The following is a 22,816-nucleotide window of genomic DNA, read 5'->3' as shown; positions in this document are numbered from 1 at the left end:
AGGTACTCATTTTCCCTTTGTAATTCCTGCTGTCTTTCTAGTCTCATCTCCCATCACTCTTTCTCTACACTCTAGACCTGTCTTATGCAGCCACTAGCCGTATCTGGTTACTGAGAACTTTGAAATATGGCTCAAAGGTTTTTCTTGGAAATGCCTTTTATCTTAAATAAAATATATGTATCTACTGTAGTCTAGAATTTCCCTTTCAGACTTTGTGTGAAGGCATGTTTTGGAGGTAAAATTTTAATTTGTCAAAATCAACCATGTTTATTTCTATCTACTTTATTCTACAACTTACTTTTATTCTTTATTGCACAGAAATCTGTTTTTCATGTAATCTATTCTTATTAATTTACTAATTTTCTTGTTTGTTTCAATGAGAATTTTATTTCTCCATATTTCAAAGTTACTATGATACTATTTAGAAGTCAGTTTTTCTAGATTAAAGAAAAACATTCCAAAAAAAAAAAAAAAGAAAAAGAAAAACATTCCATTCAGAAAGGTAAAATTAATCTGCTTTTACTACCACAGCAATGTTATTATTCTTTTGTTTAAGATTCCCAAATACATTCCTCTAGTATTAAACTGCTTTACATAAGAAATACAAATGAAATACGCATAAAAAATAACCACAGCTATCTCACCTCTAAATAAAACTGACAAGCACCTTCAGATTAAAAACTAATGGAAAAATTGCTACTATTCAGAACATAATAAACCAAATTTAAGCTGACACAAATGATCAAGCCAAAAAACCGCTGAAAGTACTAACACCATACTAAAGCCAGCACTGAAAAGCACCAACCTGCTCCATTCTTTTCATTTTTGGCTACAGCACTTGTTCGCTTTGGGGTTCGCTTCTGCTTTTTTGCCAATAACCCGCTAGTTCCATCACTTGGCCTTTTCTGACCTGAAATAAGTGGAAAGAGAATTAGAAAAAAAAATCAAGAGCAAGTATATTCATTTATCTGTCTACTCTAAACGAATTTCCATGTATATGTTCTTTAAAAAAAAAAAAAAGGAGGGGAGAGAGGAAAGAAGGAAGGAGGGAGGGAGGGAAGAAGGGAGGAAGAGAGGATACTTAAGAGATCAACAGTTCCTAAAACTTACTAATTTTTGGTTTTGATATAAAGGCTAATTTTCTCCCTAGGAAGTCCTTACCCTTCTCTCTGCTCTCTCTTTCTTGAACAATTATACAGGTACCAGAGGCAACGCTAGTTTCAAATCCATTTGCTGATTCCCTCTCACAGAGACCTTCTTGAGTTTCTTCAGCAATACTATCAACTTCAATGGTTATGTCACTCTCACTTTTTATACTTCGAGACTCATCTTGGCTGAGAGTAAGTGGTGAAGCTACTGAAAAGTTATGCTGTATTACAGGAGGTAGGGCAGGTGGAATAGAAACAAGAGAGTTAGACTCAGAGCTTTCAACTACTACATCCTCAGTGCTGGTCTTATCCTTTTCATCCAAATCATCCAAATCTACTTCATGGCAAACCAAGGTTTCTGGCCCAATCAGTGGCATTGCATCCTCTTCTTCTTTTAGCGGAGTATTTACTGTTTCTTCAGCTGGACTATCAAATTTTTCTTTATTCAATTCTTGAATGCATTGGTTTGGCTCTGCTATTAATGATGGCATTCCTTCATTTTCTATTTCAAAGTGTTGTTCAAAATTTAAGTTTTTCATTCCCTCAGATGCAACACAATCACTGGTCCTTTCTTGAGATATGCTATTTGCCATTTCCATTCCATTCTCAATTCTTATTTTTTTCTCTGGTGATGACTGTCCCAGTATTTTCCGTTTCAACTTTTTTTCTTTTGCACATTGGTCAATTTCATCTTCAGTAGCAGAAGAAAAGTTTTTACTGTCTAATGAAGAATACTCTATACTCTGAGCTTCTGTATGAGGTTCAGTTCCTGTTTCATCCTGGCTAAATGATGAAATCTTTATAATTTCTAAAGAAAGATCTTTTGTCTTGCTTCGTCTTCCCTTTCCTTTAGGAGATTTTTCTCCCTCTTTCTTAACTTCTTCTACTTGTTCCATTTTATTTCCAAAAATCTGTACTATTTGTTCATTCTCTCCAACTTCTAACTTCAAGGTTTCTAAAGGCTGCATTTGAGTCCTATCATTTTCTCTTAACATATGTGCAGCAATCTTTGGATTTTCTTCATCTAGTTTATCATCATTTAAATTTTCATTTTTTTCTAACTCTTCTTTAATATCAGGAGAAAGTTCTTCATTCATCAAATTCTTTTCTAAAAGGTCTTCTGTTTCACTATCAGATGAACAGGAGTCTGCAAGAGGAAATATTATATTACAAAGGTTTCCATCTTAATTACCAATGTAATTTTATAATAAAGATACTGCCAAAGACAAAACTCTTAATCATGTACCTCTGAATACCTCCTTGTAGAAATTTCTTATGTAAAATAAATCATACATTTGTGCCGAAAATGGGGGAGGGGAGATCTCAAATTAAACTCCATGTGAAAATATATTACATAGAAAATATTACTGTCTCAGTTCTATAAAAGAGCTATTTTGCAGTTTTTACTAGTATCATATTTAGGCTACAGTAACCCTTAGAAAAATCAAAGGACTAGTACTGAGATATGAAATTATTATACTAAGTGGTTTGATTGGAGGTCTAGAAGGTACTGATTAATAAATGCGATGCCCATTTTGTGTCCTTAGAAAGGAATATGACACTCTACTTAATCCTGAAAAGATGTATAAAATGAGAAGCTTGAATTCTCAAAACTTTAAATATTCCTCTGATTAAAGACAGGAAAGTATAGGCCAGCTACCTTCCTGCAAAAGAAATCACTCTCTTTAAGTAAAAGACTTTTTAAAATAACAAATCGTGTTCTAAGACAGTACAGAAGTTGTAAAATACAAAAATTCTGCCCACATGGTGCTCATATTCTAAAGAAGTACAAAAAGGCAAGCTTAAATGTTCTTTTTAAGTGAAAAGGTGTATAGTTTTATTTTGTGCTTTTATCATATACAGAATTTAGAATTTTTTCTCATGTTAAAAAAAGTATTTTTTTTACTTTTAGGAAGTAGTTTAGCAAGACTGTGTATAGTTTTGTAGGTTGTTTACTGCACACGGGCATGCATCTAAGAGGGCATCTTCCACTTTGTGGACATCTTGCATTTGTGTATTACAATAACCCTCCAGCAGATGGCAGTAAAGAGGAGGAAAGATGCCCTTTTCTAACTTGCACACCAGCTCCACAGGGTGGACTCATGGCAATCCTGTGGTTCAGAAAAGCTTTTTTCTTCAAGGGAGGGAAATTCTTATATGAACGTTTTCTATATTTAACATTTCTTAAATCACATGGAAAAATATACAAAGGTAGAAAAGTGAGAAAAAAGGTATATTCATCACAAAACATGCCTCTACCACATTAGTTTGTGCTCTCTTAGTCTCAGCTTTAGTGAAGGATCCTAGGTGACACTAGCACATGCTTTATAGGACAGTGAAGCGCACGTGGCTTGTCCACCCAACCTCTATTAAAATAGAATACTCCTATGACATTGACAAGAAAAAGTATTCCTAATTAAAATATAACATTACTAAATTTTAAATAAACATGATACAGCAAAATAAACATTTTCTTCAAATCAAATTTTGTAGTTTAAATCATATATTAAAAACCCAGATGACTTTCTATGAATGTCACACAACTGAAGTTTTATTATTTATGTTATTGATTTTTTAAAAATCAGTGATCCTCAAAATTGAGCACCTTCCATTCCATTTGACAGAGGTGAGCTGTCTGGCATATTGCTGCAAGCACTTCTGGTACCTGATTTTCCATCACTGTTTGGAGTCTTAGACAAACCATACGGCATGTTTGATGAAAGAGTAGATTTTAAAGGAGGTCGTCCCCGTTTTGACTTCTGCCTCTCCTCATCCCTCTTTTCATCCTTTTCACTGTCTTCTTTGTTCTGGGTAACAACAAGAAAATGTATGAGAAACACCACCTTATGAAAAATGAACATTCTGTTTCTCCAAGTAAAACTATAACTCAAAAACGTTAGTGATGTCAACCCAATCCAAAAATGGACGGAAGACCTAAATAGACATTTCTCCAAAGAAGACAGGCAGATGGCCAACAAACACATGAAAAGATGCTCAACATCACTAATCATTAGAGAAATGCAAGTCAAAGCCACAATGAGGTATCACCTCACACCGGTCAGAATGGCCATCATCAAAACATCTAGAAACAATAAATGCTGGAGAGGGTGCGGAGAAAAGGAGGCCCTCCTGCACTGTTGGTGGGAATGTAAACTGGTACAGCCACTATGGAAAACAGTATGGAGGTTCCTTAAAAAAGCTGAAAATAAAACTACCATATGACCCAGCAATCCCACTACTGGGCATATACCCTGAGAAAACCATAATCCAAAAAGATACATGTACCACAATGTTCACTGCAGCACTCTTTACAATAGCCAGGACATGGAAGCAACCTAAATGCCCATCAACAGATGAATGGATAAAAAAGATGTGGCACATATATACAATGGAATATTACTCAGCCATAAAAAGGAATGAAATTGAGTTATCTGCAGTGAGGTGGATGGACCTAGAATCTGTCATATAGAGTGAAGTAAGCCAGAAAGAGATAAACAAATACCATATGCTAACACATATATATAGAATCTAAAAAAATGGTACTGATGAAGCCAGTGGCAGGGCAAAAATAAAGAAGCAGATGTAGAGAATGGACTTCAGGATGGTGCGGGGGGAGAGGGGGGGTAGCTGGGATGAAGTGAGAGAGTAACACTGACATATATACACCACCAAATGGAAAACAGACAGCGGGAAACTGCTGTGTAACACAGGGAGATCAACTCGATGATTGGTAATGACTTACAGGGGTGGGAAGGAGTAGTGGGAGGGAGGGGATATGGGGATATATGTGTAAATACAGCTGATTCACTTTGTTGTACAGCAGAAACTGGCACAACAGTGTAAAGCAATTACACTCAAAGAGCTTTAAAAAAAGGAGAATTAAAAAAAAACCAAATAAACAAAAAAAGGTTAGTTATGTCAACTCCTAATCTGTAGTTATGGAAAAATTAAATAGTTTTCTAACATATTTTGTACTTATATGAATATGATGTTCTACAACTTCAACTTGTAATACTGCAATTATATTGTAAAGGTCAGAGTCAGCACATTAGAAAGCTTTACACTTCTCAGCTCTCGCCCTTGTTTCTTACTATTCCCTGAGGAAGAGAAAGATATGTCATCAGCTCTACAGCAAAGGCTGAAAATTGAGGGTGTACATGAGGGTACAACTGGCCAATGTATGTTTTAAAATTTAGTGTTAGCTTCCAGCGTTCAAAAATCAGATTTCACATTCTACAAAACACAGTTGTCTTGAAAAACCCTAAAATCTGGCAACCTTGAGTTTGCATCCCACAGCAGAACGGTTAGCTCCATCCTCTCTAGATGAGGAACCTGACCTCTTCGTGGTCACTCTCAGTCCTACTCTACCCCTTTTCTAGAGAATCTCACAGGCCTTTGCGTTTGAAGCCTGTCCCCTAGGGGTCGCTGGTTTTCACCTTTCCTGAAACAGTGTGGTGATGTGTTAACATTTTTTACTTTTTAAGCTTCTGGATTGTAAGAGAGAAAATCACAATTACTTTGAAAGACTCAAGATGAGTATAACAATGAGAAAACAAGTTTTATAAAAAAATACAATACAATATGAATAATTCCTGTACCTATCATAAAGGATATGGCACCTATATACATACTTTAGCTTTTTTCTTCTGTTTTTTCTTTGGTCCACCTTTGTCCAACGGCCAGATTATCCTGTCAGCCTTCACCCATTCATCATACCTTAAAATAAAGAATATATTAAAAATTCACAAGAATACCTTATTTGAAATGTACTCACCAAATAAAAACAGCAGTGAGACAGGCTAAAGAATGTGGTGCTAGTGTTGGCAGAAGTGTGAAGGGCACACATGCTAGTTTGCTGGTAACATGTGTGCCAGGTACTGTACGAGGTGTTTTGTGTACCTGCCACCATTAGGGCAAGACAAGAGAATTTCCCAGGGTAAACAGGCTTCCAGGGATAGTGGAGTAGGCAAACTCTAAATAGATTCAAGACTGCTTGAACTGCCTTCTTTTCCACAACTCCCAAACATCTAAGCTTAATGAAATAAGCTGATTCTGCACTAGAATTCATTCTATTGACTGAATAATGCAAAACAGGTCAGGTAAATTCACATTTGTAATATGATCAGTTCCAGATTATTTCATGAAGTCCTTTTCAACTCTTTCTACCAGAACTCTCTCTAGCCTCCAGTATTTCTAATAAAATTTTATTCTGAACTGTATCACCTCTAAGACTGAAATTTTTTTAGAGATATTTCCTTTACCTAAGTTTATTCTGTTTAACTCAAGTTGAAAACTCCTAATTTCCCCTTTCCAAAATATTGACATCACTTCCAGATTTTAATATAGTCAGTCCAAATTACTAACCGGTGGCAAATAAGGAATTAAACTTCGTAGAACTAAATAACAGCTTTTGCATTATATAAATACATAGGAATTTATAGAACTCAACCAAAATCTAAAATCTGAACATTTAAGCAAAAAAACTACAGGCAGTCTTTGCTTTGAACTGCACCATGATGATGGGAACCATACCCTCACTTTGTAACCCAGTTACTGTGAAGCCACGCAAAAGAAGAACACTGTTCCAATATGCACAAGTTCAGCTGACACAGTACCATGACTACCTACACTGCGGTTTAATGACGATCATCTCCTGCATTAACCCAATATCTAGCAGTACGGAAGGCCAATGACAAACCATAAACCATGTGAATTCCAGTTAGGTAACCAGCTAGGAAGATAACCAGTTAGGAAGAACATGAACATATAATAAAATGACTGTTTAGAAGAGTCGTACATGGGGGCGGGGAATGAATTGGGAGATTGGGATACCAAATTGTACATTCTAAATATTTGCAGTTTATTGTATGTCAACTGTATCTCAATAAAAGTTCTTAAAAAAAAAAAAAAAGAGTCGTACAGTAAAACATTAAAAAAAATGAGGGAGAAGGATGATAAGGAGGGGCAAATTCTGGAAAGCAGGACAGACACACTGATGGTAAATAAAAGTAGATGGTTGTGAACCGAACAGAACCTGAGGAAAAAAGAAGGCTACAATGGGCTGCAACTGCAAAGCAGGGACTCGAGGTCGGTAAGTACGGTTTTTCTTCTCAAATTCAATACATGCATACAAAACAACTGGGAGATGGACAAAAAAGTTTGTGTTTAGTGTAGGCAGAAATGTGAAGGCCACAGGGGCTGGTCTGAGAAAAGAGAAATTTTAAAGTTTTATAGGCTATTCATTAAGCCCATACTCTTTTAAAATGACGTAAGAGGACAGAAACCAAATTCTCCCTCACTAAAGAAAACAGTTAACATTTATTGAGCTCTTACGACGTGCCAGGCACTAACTGTATTAACTTTGCATGTTAATATAGATATTAGCACTACTTTTCACAAAATTCTTGTAAAGTAGGTACTCTGCCGTCCCCAATTCTGAGATGAGAGCACTGAGGCATAACAGGGCACACTGAGTATACAGGGAAATTTTGGAGCACGCTGGCTCAAAGCAACTACAGGGCAAGCAGAGATAATGAACACACAAGACTTTCTAAAGGAGAAAGAGAAAAGCAGTCCCTGCCATTCAGGAACTGGCCTGGTACTATTAGCTGGGCCTTGCTGTTGCTACAGAGCTGTGCTGGCCCTCACAGCTAGTGCGTGGTGTTCTCCTGTTGAACGTGAACAGTTTCACAGAACATCAACATCAGAAAGGTGTGTTCCATGACCATGATGGATCGAGACAAAAACAAGACCAGTCCCTAGCTGTATCTCAACACAGGAAAAACAGGAACATTGTCCAAGCCACAAAAATGACAACATCCTTTTTTTCCCTTAGTGACTACTGCTGCTTTACCAGTTATAGCATTAACCTTGGTCTAGTCTTCTCTCCTTATAGATAAAATTAAGATAACTAGTCACAGAATTACCCCCGCTTCCTGACAGCATCCAGTCTAGAGCAAAGCCCCATGTCTGTAAACCCTCCCCAAAATCACCTAACAGAAGCTCAGATTAAGTCCTATCTAATCTTTTTTTAAATTAATTAACCAGTTCAGAATTATTACAAGGCTTGATACGGGCCTTATTTCTGATAAACTTAATAAACAAACAGACAAACCCACGTGCACTGTTGGGAGCCATGGGCCTGGCTCCCTTCAGGGTTTCCACAGAATCCTGGACTATTGGTGTTCTCTAAGGTGGTACCCTGAGATTTCACTGATTCGCCCTCTGAGGTGCCATGTGGTTCCCCAAGCTGTGCGTTCTCCCTCACTGCAAATGAGTAATAAACCCAACCTGCTGAACAACAGATGTGATCCTGATGACCTTTGGCTGGCAGTATTGACACAGCTAGTTAAACAGTGAGACTGTTAGGAGTCTTGGAAAATTCAGATACAAGGTGTGCTTTGTAAATACATATATAGTATTTGCTCTAGTTCTTCAAAACACTAAATTGATCTTTCTGAACCAATGAGAGAAATTTTGAAATAAGAGAATACATTTCTTGCTTACCTCACATTCCATCCATAGTAATGTACCAAGTATAAAACTTCTCCATCATCAATTTCAGTGCTTTTAATACTGGCTTCATAGATTTTCTGTGTTTTCCCTCGTCCATATTTTACTTTCACTTTGGTTCCTGTTAGGCAGGGTTCTGTGTCTTCTTCATCTTCCTCCCCTTCAGAATCACATTTGCTTTCAGTTTCTTCCCTGCAGTAAGTTATAACATTGATAATACTACTAATAACTTAATGGAAAAGGGAGAATCCAACATGCAGAAGAGTCATAACCTCATTATTACCTTAATAACATGTCAGTGGAGGAGGAGAAGAAGGAGGAGAAGGAGAAGATTTTTAGACTACTTACTAAGAAACTTATTTATTATGTAAAGGTGCACTGTACCAAAAGTAAATCCATACTTCTTAAAGGCCAATCAATAATCACAGTTAATGATGACATAGAGTCAGATAAGTCACTTTTGATAAAGGAAAATAAGAACAACATGCTCTGAAAAAGTCTTTAGGATTCATACTCAAATGCCACCTTACATGTGAAAATGATCTAAAGATAGTTTTTAACTTCCTGCAACTAAAATGAAGTCAACTTTACTACTACTTTCTGCTCAGTTCAGTATGGTTCTTAACCAAGACTGGTTTTTTGGTGGGCAAAAACAAGGGCTAACTACCTTAGTAACACTATCTTTTAAACTATTGACAGTTTCTACTTTAAAGGTTTCCCCACCCAACAAAGAAACAATACATAAAATTTGAGTATTAGATGACTTGTTATAACTGTGGGATAGCACCAGAAAAACAAAGCTTTGTGTATCTTGCGTTGGTTCCTATTTGTTTTTACACATCTCCCATCAGTTTTTCTTTGTTCTGATAATCAGATATAAAGGAGATTCACATAGGGAGGCCCAACAATATTTTTAATATTTTTATAAATAAAACATTCTCTATTAGCCCGGCAAGGACTCAGAAGTTATTTGCATCAAAGATCATACTAGTGTCACAAGAGTTTTAAAAAGCTTAAGAGGAGGTGCTGTGTTCTGTCTTAAACATAGGGCATTACTGTAGGGACCACTGGGGAGTCCGACACGAAGACGCGCTGACAACCCGTCAACAGCAGGAATGTTTTCTTTCCAAGGGCACCTTCCAGTTATATCCTGATAAGGTAATTTCAAAACACCATGGGAAACTGCTTAAAACAGAAGCCTCTATAGATAACAAAGTTTCCTATTTCCAAAATTTCTGCTACTGAATGAGAACGCAGACTATGTTTGTATATTCAATTTTTATTGAATAAAAGTAAATATTGTTCTTTGTATTTGAGCCTGTAATTTTCTGTCTCTAAAATCAATATTTATTCCATTTACATATCAATTAATTATAAAGGCGTTTTAAACCACATAGTGTGCATGTGTGTGTGTATATATATATATGTATTACATGTTTTATGCATTATTAGATACTATAAAACATACACACTTTGATGCTTATTTTTAACAAATCTTCAAACTATAATTAGGCCTTACTTTTTAAGTGGTTTACCTTTGCTTAAATTTATTGTCCAAATATTTGAAATACTACATTCATATCATTATACTCAACTCCAATTATTTCCTCCCACTTCCCCTAATCCTAATCATATTTTACTACCGAACTTTCTTTATTTACTAATCTAACTGTGAAAGCTCCTGTACCTATTTGTACTGAATCATAAAATTACCTCTCCCACTCACCAATCATTACTATTTTTCCAGTTATTTTCTCAATGGTTAATTTTCAGATGGGTGTCAGCCACTAGTTGGAGCAGGTCACTTTTCCCAATTTTGTTTAATAACTCAAATTTCTAGAAAATTTAGCATCAGATAATAATCGAAAAATAAATATGGAGGAGAGCTTGTATACAAGTAAGTGTGTTATGCTGTTGTTGCTGAATTAAAATTCATTTTTTAGTAGTGTCTAAAAATTAGTAAATCCATTTGACAACAAAGAAATGGCCAACTGAACACAGCTGGACATTACTGTGATCTAGCTGGACTGCCTAATCTTTGGTTATTTTTAAGTCAATTCAGTCCATACGTGTATAATACATGAAAAAAAAACCAAAAAACGAAAACAGTTTTCACTCAACAGCAAACAGGATGAACATTAAAAAGCCGAAATTTAATTGTTGTGATGTGGGGCAAGAATGTATTTTCCAAACTAGAATCAGGGGTGCATGCCACTTATTCTAATACGGTAACTTGGAAAAGAAAAATGTCGTAGATAAAGCTAACACACAGAAACATCTGCTAGTACTGTGCACCCATGTGTTTGTTAGCTTTCCCACATTGTACCTTTTTTAAAATGGAATTTTTGCTGTCGCTGTTTCCTCTTGTCCACTTCCTCCATTTTTCTCCAGCTCCCTTCCCTGCTGTCAACTGCAGGACCTTTCTTTTGACTGGGTGGCGCAGCCTTCTTTGAGGCCACTGTTTAGGGCACAAGTGCTATTAAAATGGTGCGACCAGTATATTCTCCAATTCCAAAAGGCAATACACATCATCTTCACAATGTGTCTCACCTTCATTAGACAAGAGGAATGGAAGTCCCAATAAGAAAACATTCCCTCAAACCTGAATCTCTAAGCAGGAACAGAGCACTGCTGTACCCTAGACAGGTGCTTCTGGAGAACAAATATAAGATAATGTACCTCTCTTGGCTTTTCTCTTCCTCTTCCTCTGAGTCTTTGTCAGAATCCTCCTGCTTTTTAATTTTCTTCTCCTTTTGCTTTGGTGTATTTTTTCTCCCCAGTAGTAGCTCATTTTCTTTTTTCTCTGCAGTTTCATAGTCATCATCTACATCCTTATTTTCTGTATCATTATCTTTTAATTTGTCTTCTGTTTTCTCTTCTTCAATTTCCTTTTTAATAAAATTTGCATCTCGAGCAATTCTCCTTCGTCCCTAGTAGGTAGATAAAAGCTTTAAAGTAACTATCACTACAAAGGAGAAAAAAAACGTAGAAAAATATATCTTTTCCTTAAAGCTTCACAGCAATGACTAGTCTCTCTAGCTTGAGATATGACACTGAAAACCCATCAACTCCTGCCTACTTTTCTCTTCCTCTCAAAAGTAAAAGAATAACCCATGTAAATTACTTAATCATGTCCAAGTCTACTATGATCCCTGGCTACATACTACATAAAAAACAAAAATTTTCTCCTGTGTTCACTATATTATTTTATGCCACTTTAAATATTTCTTGACTACAATAAAAGTCTTTAAAGAATTATCTAAGTGTCAATGATGTATGTTAATAAGAATAATAACTCAGTCCCTTAAGTTTTTAGAAATTCTGTCATCTCTAATTCTGTTTACTAAGATAAAATTAACATATCACTGTATTTCAGTGTGATTACATTTTAAAAGGAATGAATTATATCAATGATGGAAAAGTGAGCTCATTTCTTTTAATGAGTATCTGGAGAGCTCACTCGGCCAGCAGTAACTTGTTATACCCCCAGCAGCTTTTATCCAGTCTTGTTGCATGCTCAACTGACCATGAAACTGTTGAGCCATTTCATTCTCTCCTAAATTTTCCTTCCAGTCAACCTCTACACACTGGCAGAATTTCCCTCTACCTGGAATAAAGTGAGGATAAAAGAAGAGCCAATAATTCCGGGAGCACTAGAATACTTTACAATTAATCTCTCAGTATAACAAATGTTTTGCCTAGTTCCTGGCTATGTGCTATTTAAATATCAAAGTTAGAAAAAAAAAACAAACTTAAGAGTAAGTTCCATGAGGGCAGGATCTTTGTCTTATTCACCTAAGGTCTAGACAGTGCCTGGCACGTGGCAGGTTCTGTTTAAATATTTGTAGCTAAATGAATGAAAGCATCTGTTATCCATCAAAATTTAGGTTTGTATAACTTATACCTTTGTTCCAGAAACCCCATTTTTAGAAGTCTGGCCTCTGTATTCAGACAAATGAGGAGGATATTTTTACAAGCCTCTATGTTTAGACAAATGGGGAGGACATTTTTACGAGCATATTTATTGCAGTACCTTTTATAATCATAAAAAATTGGAGAAAATCTTGAGGAAGGTAATTTATGGTACATCCATATACAGTACTCTGCAGATGTTTTACATAAAGATGAGGAAGGTCTTTATTCTAATGCATACATGGATAAACCTTGAAGACCATATGCTAAGTGAAACAAACCAGTCACAAAAGGACAAACAGTATATAATTCCACTTATAAGAAGTGCATAGAGTAGTCAAATTCATAGAAAGTAGAATGGTGGGTGCCAGACGTTGGGGAAGAGAGGAATGAGAAGTTACTGTTTAATAGGTACAGTTTCAGTTTTGCAAGATGAAGAAATTTCCGGAGATGGATGGTGGTGATGGTTGTACAACAATGTGAATGTAGTTAATTGAACTGCACGTGTAAAAACGGTTAAGATGATAAATTTTATGTGTATTTACCACAGTTTTAAAAATTAAAAAAAGAAACAAACCACTGGATGTTTCATGAAATTTACTAGAAGGTTCCATTTACTAGATGAAATAGTTTTAAAAAATGGTTTCTGAGCAAATAAAAAAGATGATTTCACCTTTCATTTTAAATATAATTTCACTGAAAAATAAGATGCATTACAATAACTGAACTTCTTTGACAGTATGATAAATTTTCTTTCTACTTCTAAAATTGATAAATCCTACTGTGTAGACATCATCAGACAATGATCAAAATAGGGGGTGACAATTCCTGATTTGAGTTATATACTAATGGAGAGGAAGAGTAGAGTTAGAAGATAAAACCAGTGTGCATGTGACTAGGAACCAAGGCTGAGCATGAAAAACTGCCACAAGAGCTGTACGGTGTGTTGTGGAGTGAAGAAAAGATCCCACCTGGCTGAGGGCACAGGTATTATAAAGAAGAGATTCATTCACTCAACAACTATTTAATAAGTCCTTACTATGTGCCAAGTACTATTCTAGATGCCTGGGATCTCTCAATTCATCCTTGCCCTTGTGTGATTCTAGTCCAGAGTGGGGTAAAGAAACAATAAGTAGTAAACAGAGTAAGTAAGTAAATTACAGACAGAAAGAGCAACATTAGAGGGATTGCAAGTGCCTGAGAGAGGAGGTAGGTTACAATTTTAGATAAGGTGACCAGGATAGGCTTCAGTGAGGTGACACTTTTAGCAGAAGACTTGAAGGAAGTGAATATTTGAGGCTTGACCCCAGATGAGAATGACTTGAACAAACATAAAAAGAGAACAAGAAGAGGAATGGTTTTTCAGGTAGAAGAAATAATATGTGGTATATTTAAAGAAATGGAGCTAGGCTAGCCTGGCTGAAGCATAACTATATACTAGAAAATAAACTAGGTTCATAGGAGTATTTTTGTCTATATCTGAAAATGCCCATAAAAAAAAGATTAAAATAATGCTTAAAATAAACTAGATAAAACCATTATTAACTACTTACCCTTGGAGATTTTAATTCTATTTCTTCTCTTTCACTTTCACTGTTTGAATCAATATTTTCCTCAGGTTCACTCTTCACTTCTACTAAAGGCATTTCTTGATCTACTTTTGGAGCTTCTTCCATGGAGTCTTCTAAGTCTTTTTTTTCCTCTTTTACTTTTGGTTCATGATGGTGAATAGTTCTGAACTGAATATTTGCAGAACGGCAGTACTCTTCAAAACCATAGAGATACCTAAACAAACAATACTTCATTTTAAGAAATCTTAGTCTTTACATTTAACTTGAATATTATATTAAGCACACATAGTTTTTGAAAAGTAAAACTCAAGCCTTTTTTTTTTACAAAGTACTTTTTCTGTTACTGATTTCTTGGTGTTTTATATAGGAAAACAGACAGAAATATTGATCAGAAAATAAAACTTCTTTCCTGGAAAATCTGAGCTTGTGATAACTGAGCACAGCTATCACAGTTTTGATATGCAGGCTGTTCACCATAAAAGATACAACTCTATAACATGTATCGTAACTTCAGACTATAAATATTGCCTGTATCTCTGATTTTGAAAAGGAAATGAGAATAACATGAAAAATGGAGTAAGCAGACTTGGTGCACTGAAAAAATTTTCAACCACAGTATCTATTAACCTAAACCTTTTTATACACTTTCTCTGACTTTAATGTTCTTTGATTGATGTGTTCTTATTTAATTGTTAACAAATTAAATGGAAAATATTCCTTGTAAATATGTATTCTTTGATGAATAAACTATACTACTTACTTTCTATAAGCAGTTTTTACATTGTAGGAAGCAGCTGAATTCAAAATAGGAATGCCAAGGTCCATATAAATTTGCTTCCATACAGCACCACTATCAATCTGGAAAATTAAGTTTTTATTTGTTAATGTTTGCAAAGGGAATTAATCTTTACACTAATACTCTATGTTCATTAAGAAAATGTGTTTATTACCTAAAGTACATATAATAGTGCAACATTAGACAATTTAACTTTTCCCTACAGTCTTACTTACATTGTCACATCCACCTTGATGATAAACCAGTCTGAAGAGTTTGAAGAGATTGAGATCTTTATATCCCAAAACAGGTGGTTTGTTGATTGGAGTACCTTTTTAGTATCAGAGAGCAGAAATATAATGTTAATTCCAATGGAAAACACTAAGTTGAAAACAAAGCTTACCAATTTCTGATTTCCCAAATATCATTAATCAGAGGCATATATTTAAAGAACCTCAAATTATATAAGACAACACAAAATATTCTCTATATTCTTTACACAGCATTGTGTTGGTCTTTAGATTTACTTCCACAACTAATACAGTCACCTCTCCAACTGCCACTGAATTGGATAAAACTAAATCAAACCTTGGGCCTGCAAGATGTAGCCAATAATGTTGCTGGTTCAAGAAGCTTGGGCAAGAAACATACAATGGAACGGGGACATTTTAGGCCATGGTTCTATTTTTAATGCTTTCACACAAATGTTAAGACTGTTGGCAGCAATCTGAAGGATCATTTCTAAAGGCGACAAAATGTCTAGGATCAATTTATCTGAGGATTTCCAGGAGACTGATATAATGTCAAGAAGTATGATGACTTATAAATGTTCTATTTCTTCCAACTTTATTAGAAATCCTACTCTATTTAGATAGGGGCTACTTCATTATGTTTAATTTGTTGAGACCAAGGATCAGACTAGTTTATTTGCCACAAAAACAGCATAAATAAATAATGGGTATGTAGATTTACATTATAATTGTTCATCTGTTATTACTCAAACATTATTATAATATTTTCTGGTTTCATAAGTCTCAAGGAGATAAAATATAACTATACCAAAACTACTTTTCCTCTACATTTGTACTCAAAATAGACACTAGTAGTTGTCTTTATTCTCAATACTTAATTATTATTATCAGCTATAATTGATTCGTAGGCTTGAAATCCAAATCCTTATACCCATTTGAACAAAAATAATACATAAACCTACAATATGAAACAGTAAAAGAAATGTCTACCTTGTTTTTTGGCCATGCTGCATGAGTTCCCAGACCAGCAATTGAACCCGGGCCCTTGGCAATGAAAGCACCGAGTCCTAACCACTGGACCACCAAGAAATTCCCAGAAATGCCTACTTTTAAATAATAAGCATGAAAATACCTCTGTCTTCCATAAACTTATAAAGCTGTTGGAGGAAGTTGTCCCTCTCTTCAGGATCAGGTTCCTCCTCAGGCTGTAAAGGAAAAACATATAAATATACAGAACAATGAACAGTAGGAGATACACTACCTTTGATTTTGTTTTGTGAACCCAAGGTAAGGGGATAAAATTTTAAGCCAGAAAATATGAATTTTTCTCAAAATCCTGCAATGCCAGATTTTAATTCATGTTCTGGTAGAGCTGGTTTGCTGCAACTGTACAGATATAGTCTCTACTCTTCACCGCATTTACTCCTCAAACCTTCCCCTTGATCATCACGTGGGGACAAAGATTTGCCACGAGGGAAAGGTCAGCAATGGGGCAAGACTGTTTTCACCCCATTTGGTGTTTTCTTAAAACTCCTCAAAATACCACCTAGCCCATATGAATATATTGATAGATGAGCATAATAATTACAAATGAATTTATTATTTAAAAATAATCCACATACCAACATTAAAATTTTGTTACTGTTGAATGAATATAAACCAGAGGCTGCAAAGTCACATGGCAAAGGTTTTTTGTTTGGATAGCACAATGTTTTACAGAAATTTAAATGCATTTAAGTGAGCCATATAAATTTTATTTTGTCCCAGACTCCACCAGCCCCTCTTGTATCGCAGTATTCTGCTTTTCTCATCTGCCTTTTTTGCACTGCCTCTGTAGTTGACTTTGCAACACCTAGGAAATGAAAATTATTTCTTAGGGGAGGAAACTAGATACATAACTACAATTTAGTTCTATGGAAAAAAAAAAAAAAACAACTAATGGAAACAGTCATACAGAAACAACTATTCCTACAAATATCTATTTGTGTGTCACATTGTACTAATCATATAAACCTAATGATTTCTTCTAATGCAAACAAATGGATTTGGGGTTTTAATAAAATATTTCCTTTTCTCATAGACTACTTATAAACTAATATTTGGGGAAATTCTTAAAGTTTAACAATACCATGGAGAAACAAAGAAAACACTGATATATTTCTTCCATATAAATTACCATCATTTAATTTCAGAGTACGACTATTTTTCTATGTTCCAAAAGATGAATTCAGACTTTTGTCGTTCACAGCCATATTCAAAGGAAAGGCAACTGTCAAGCAATAAATATTGAGTGCTCATAAGTCCAGAGAGCAATAAGCCCAGTAAAATTATGTATTTTTAAAAGTTTTTAATAGCTAATAATATAGCCAAGATCAATAAACATGTAGTTGATTAAAATACATTAAAAAAAAAACAAGGCAATCAAGGTCAATTAAAATATATAATAAAAAAAAGCATGAGGCAATCAAGGAAAAGGTCTTTCCCTCAGTACAGTCTTTTTTTTCTTTCAGTACATTCATTAAGAATGATTTATAACACTGGAGTACTTTCAGTTTAACAAAATATAAAGAAACAAGTCGAAGTTCTAGTAAGCCTCAAAAACTAGCAATATACAGACTTCATAATCACTACAGAGTTAATAGAGGTCTTTACCAAATGCTTAAATCAAGAAATGGCAATTTTTTCCCCAAGTAAATTAAAAAATTTTGCTTTTGCAAGGTTATTAAAACAACTGCCAATGAGTTAACTCAAGAAAAGAGTAATCTGGGGCTTCCCTGGTGGCGCAGTGGTTAAGAATCCACCTGCCAATGCAGGGGACACCGGGTAGAGCCATGGTCCAGGAAGATCCCACATGTCACAGAGCTGCTTAGCCCGTGCACCACAATTACTGAGCTTGCACTCTAGAGCCCGCGAGCCACAACTACTGAGCTCATGTGCCACAGCTACTGAAGCCCGAGCACCGAGAGCCTGTGCTCCACAGCAAGAGAAGACACTACAATAAGAAGCTGCACACCACAACGAAGAGTGGCCACCCCACCTCAACTAGAGAAAGCCTGTGCAGCAACCAATAAATAAATTTATTTATAGATGTATTTTCTTAAAAAGAGTAATCTGGTAGCCTAAGAATCATTTCAGATACTAATTTTAAGGACTTCCAGTATGGGGAAAAAAACAAAAACAACTTATACCAGACTGACTCTATGCTTTGCCTGTCCCTAGTAATCATAATAGTCTCTCCTCAGACTAATACCTCATTTTTAGCTTTTATGATCTTACAGAATTCAAAGAAGACTGTTGTATCCAGGATATGTAAAGCAATTTTTTTTTAAAAAATTACTGATTTGAAATCAAAATTTCTTCTAAAAGCAAGTAAACAAAATGAACCCATCAATTGTAAATTAGGCATTTATTAAGGTTTTACCAAACATGTGGTAACTTCTTAATGATAAAGAATATAGTTTTATAGATAAAAATTGGTAGTTTAAATTCACTGGAATTAAAAGTCAGTGGATGTCAAGAGTGTTTTAAGTACCATGAGAAACCATGGCCATAAAACTGTAAGTTCAGAATGCAGTTATCAGGTGTAAAAACAAGATATAAATGAATAAAGAATTCTACTTAAAATTGACTGCCTGCTTGAGCAGAAATTTATTTCAATCAAAAAAAAAAAAAGAGAGAGAGATGAGGCTATAAACAAAGTTTTAAATTTACCTGATGGTCTTTGCAAAAATCAAAATTGCTTAATCTCTTACAATAAGTAATTCTTCACAATCTTTTTTTTTTAAATAGCTGTCTTGTTAGTCACCTTAGAGTAAAAGTGCACATGGTAGAAAATGCCTGCATGCCTTTACGACTTTTCTGTAGGGGCTTGTGTTTGCTACCACAGTCTGCTTTCTCTGTTCATGGTATTTTCGTAACCACAGGGTCTCTTTCCTGGTTGGGAGCCGAGGGTGTTGCATCCCTCAAGGGTTTTGGAGTGAGAGAGGGTTGTAATAATGGGGGGTAGAGTCCCCTGGACTGCTGATGAGCCTTCTTCCCTTCATTTAGTCAAGCAAGTGAAGAGTAAATATGCACCCAGTAAAATGCCAGGGCAAAGAAGGGGGCTAAGGATATAGAAGAGGCATGAACATGATCATAATTTCAAGAAACCTACAATTTTAGTTGCCAGCAGTATAACTACCTAGTATTATATGTAGCTGTGTATCTGTCTACTACTAGCTTATGAATTTTCCGACTTTGGACACCATGTCTTCAAATACATTTTTGATAGTTACCATGAATCACAGACTTTTGCAAAAGTATTGCAATTCAAATGAGAGGACACTTTTGGCCTTCTACTTCTGGCCCTCAAGTCTGGGCAGGAGGTGTACCAATTTCACAAATGTGGTAAGTGTTGTAAAATACATAAAAGAATACAGGAGCAAGGTGACGGAATGAACGGTTCTGCTGCGGATGCTGTGATGGTGGTAATAGTAGGGAAAGCCTCAGAATGTGAAGAGTATACAGCCCGGGAATGGGAGCAAACAGCATAAACATGAGGCTGGCGAAGGCAGGCGGCGATTAGGAAAAGACTTTGTAATGATATGTTAGAGAATCAGAACTGGACACCGTGGGTAGACATGAGGTTTGGGAGAGCTAAAGTGGAAGTAGGTCAGATTTGTATTTTTAAAATTCTCTGCCAAGAATGAATTTGATGGATTGGAAGGGAAAGGGGAACTACTGTCACAGTCCACAAAGAGGAGGATCAAAGCCTGAATTAGTCTTGCCACCTGAGGATGGAAAGATGACCCCTCCCCTGAAGGAGAGAGAGCACCAGAGAGTGAGAGCGGGATGTTAATGCTGAAGGGTTTTTTTAGTTTAAGTTATTCATGTTTGTAGTCCGCAAAGTTTCAACATGTTCTGAGTGCTCAACAGGTTCCATGAAGTTAAAGACATGCTAATTTTAGTCACAATTTTGTCATCAATGACTGGAATTTATCTTTATTTTTATTTTGTGCCCTAAAATTAATTTATTCCAAGAGGAATCTCATTTTTATATGTCTAGTTTTAAAAAACCTACTTCAAGGCAGAAATAGAGACACAGATGTAGAAAACAAACATATGGACACCAAGTGGGGAAAGTGGAGGGGGTTGGGAGGGGATGAATTGGGAGACTGGGACTGCCATATATACATCACTAATAAGAAAAAAATATCAAATTGTGCACTTTAAATATAAAATAAAATAAAAGCTAGTGTGATGTTATGTCATAAAAAAAAAACATAAAACAAACCAAAAAAACCCCAAAAACCCTACTTCGATGCAGTACAGAGAACAGACTGTAGTAGGGAAAGCACAGATGTGGGAAGAACGAGTTGCTACTGCACCAGTCTAGCTAGGTGAAAGAGAGGAGTGGCTTGGACTAGTGTGGCAGGAAGTAGAAACTGAGGGAAGTGGGCAAATTTGACAGCTATAAAGTAAGCAGAAGAGACAGGAACTGATGTTTCATTGGATAGGGAGGCAAGAGTGAGAGGATTAAGGTGACTTCCATTTATTCTAGCTTGAGTAACTGGGTGGATGGTGCTTCTAGTCAAATGAATAAGGACCAAACAGAGAGGACAGCTTTGAGGGAAAAGATGAGTGCAGTCTTGCACATACTGAGTTTGAAGACTTAACAAAATATGAAGACATCCTCATTGGAAGTTTAAACCAGAAAAAAATGTAATGTCATGTATGTCAGGTGATTTAAGAAGGCAGGCACGTCAAAGATGCTGAATACCTACTAAGGAGTCAAGTGAAATCATAACAAACATTTGTTGGAGGTCACTGGTGACCTCAGAAAAGTTGTTTTAGGGGTGGTGGAAGTGCAAGGTGCACTACAGTGAATCAAGAGTGAATGGGGGGCAGGCTGGTTGGGTCAGGAAACAGAACAGTGCATATAACTCTGAGCAAACTGGCCATAAGGTGGAGGGGTTGATGGAAGGAACCTGGACAGATTGCCAGAGGTTGGGAGAGATGTAAGCATGTTTTTAAAAGCGGATAAGAAGAATACAACAGAAAGGAATACATTAAAGATGCTGGAAAGAAAAGAGATGCTTCATAGTCTAAGATAAGAAAGAAGAGAATGAGATCCAGAGCATAAAAAGAAGGACTTATCTTACCGAAAAGGACAACATATTATCAATTGTACATCAAGGGAAGGAGAGCAGGCAGGTGGGGTTTACAGCTGGCTCCCAATTTGAAGCTCTTAGTTTCTTTCCAAAGTGAGTGGAGTGGGGGTAGGGTTGTTGGCTTAATGGAGGCGATAATGATTAGATTATAGAAACTGAGAACCAACCAACAGGACTGAAGGCCCAGTGAAATCTGTTCATCATAAAATTTAGAGTGGTACCATTCTTCTCTGTTGCATACACTTAAACAGAAAATTTCAGAAACCACATGTCATGCATGATATATTGATTATGTGGTAAGACACTTTTATAATTTCAGAAAACCGTTTAACAACAAGCTGCCTATAACAAATTAGTAATTTCCCCCCATTTTAAAAGGTACACACATCTTACTTTCAGTCATCAAGCTGTGGTTCAGATGCTATCAAATCTAAGATTTTAAAATCAGTCACACTACCACAACTATGAAATACTTTTTTCTATAAATACATAAAAATATAGCTGTATTTATGTGTACAGATGTGCAATCCTCATGAATCTGATTAGGTGATCCTAATTTGGTTAGAGTCTTATGCTAGCACTATGAAGGAAGGTTTTGCTAAACACATTAGGACATTTTTGCCTGCTTATTTAACAGCCTACACTTAAAGACTTTAGCAAATAAGTTATTATATTTGAATGCAAGCTAAAGACTCAGTTATTCATTGAAGGTTGGCTTTATAGGGCCTGCTTAGAAACATCTGATTGGCAGCTGGAGTTACTAGATATTCCTAAAATACTAACATTACCTTTAAATTTTTCTGTAAATTTTATTGACTTAACATGATTTTCCTGAGTTATCAAGCATTGACTATAGGTTTATACCCAAAGTGATCTTGAATTATCACTAACAAATGCCTTTATGGTTGATCTACAAAAAGGCATAAATACACACAAATAACACTTGATTTAAACATTAAAATAAATTCACGTTTCGATGAATTAAAAAGTTCAAGCACTTATGATTTTTATAATAGTGGAATGTAATCCTAGGAATTAAATGTAACAGTGATCCCTAAAAATTCAACAACTGGAGAAATGGGTGTCAATATTTCTAAACAAAAAAGAGCATTTCTTATAAAAATTCACTAAATTCTAATTTTCATTACTAAATATGAAATTAGAGGAGAGTTTTGAAAGGGCCCAACATATAAGCCTACCTATAGCAAACCAAAGGATAAAAGAGCTAAGATTAGTCAAATTCCCACCTGATATTCAGTCTTCCAAACACCTATTTATTTTACCCTTAGGCAACTCTCCTACATTCATCCAAAGTGAATGTAAGTCAAGAGTAAATGAATACCTGACACTGCTGTTTATGTTTACATGGACTTTTCAATCAATTTCAAAGCTCACAAGGAAATTCAGTAATATCTTTTCCAACATAAAAATGTCCTAACAAAAGACATTTAAGTAAAACCTACAAAAATACTCTCCAGAACCTTTTTCAATATAATTG

At 35.5% G+C, this 22,816-nt stretch overlaps 1 protein-coding gene across 3 annotated transcripts in view; it reads right to left on the bottom strand.

The window, feature by feature from the left end:
• Window positions 1-22,816, bottom strand: part of ARID4A (AT-rich interaction domain 4A) — a 59,058-nt gene that overhangs the window by 10,181 nt on the left and 26,061 nt on the right. For 2 of the 3 annotated variants that reach the window (XM_057731667.1, XM_057731668.1), the window contains exons 12-21: window positions 16,302-16,374; window positions 15,155-15,249; window positions 14,904-15,001; window positions 14,126-14,357; window positions 11,340-11,590; window positions 8,655-8,852; window positions 5,780-5,864; window positions 3,754-3,955; window positions 1,162-2,295; window positions 806-910 (exon numbers count right to left, since the gene is read on the bottom strand). In XM_057731667.1, the coding sequence (XP_057587650.1) occupies window positions 806-910; window positions 1,162-2,295; window positions 3,754-3,955; window positions 5,780-5,864; window positions 8,655-8,852; window positions 11,340-11,590; window positions 14,126-14,357; window positions 14,904-15,001; window positions 15,155-15,249; window positions 16,302-16,374 (2,473 nt within the window). The remainder of the gene's footprint in view (window positions 1-805; window positions 911-1,161; window positions 2,296-3,753; window positions 3,956-5,779; window positions 5,865-8,654; window positions 8,853-11,339; window positions 11,591-14,125; window positions 14,358-14,903; window positions 15,002-15,154; window positions 15,250-16,301; window positions 16,375-22,816) is intronic. The other variant, XM_057731669.1, reaches the window with a different exon arrangement.

This window comes from Hippopotamus amphibius, chromosome 4 (assembly GCF_030028045.1).
Source record: "Hippopotamus amphibius kiboko isolate mHipAmp2 chromosome 4, mHipAmp2.hap2, whole genome shotgun sequence".
Classification (NCBI taxonomy): Eukaryota; Metazoa; Chordata; class Mammalia; order Artiodactyla; family Hippopotamidae; genus Hippopotamus; species Hippopotamus amphibius.
This window is presented reverse-complemented; position numbering and strand designations above follow the sequence as displayed.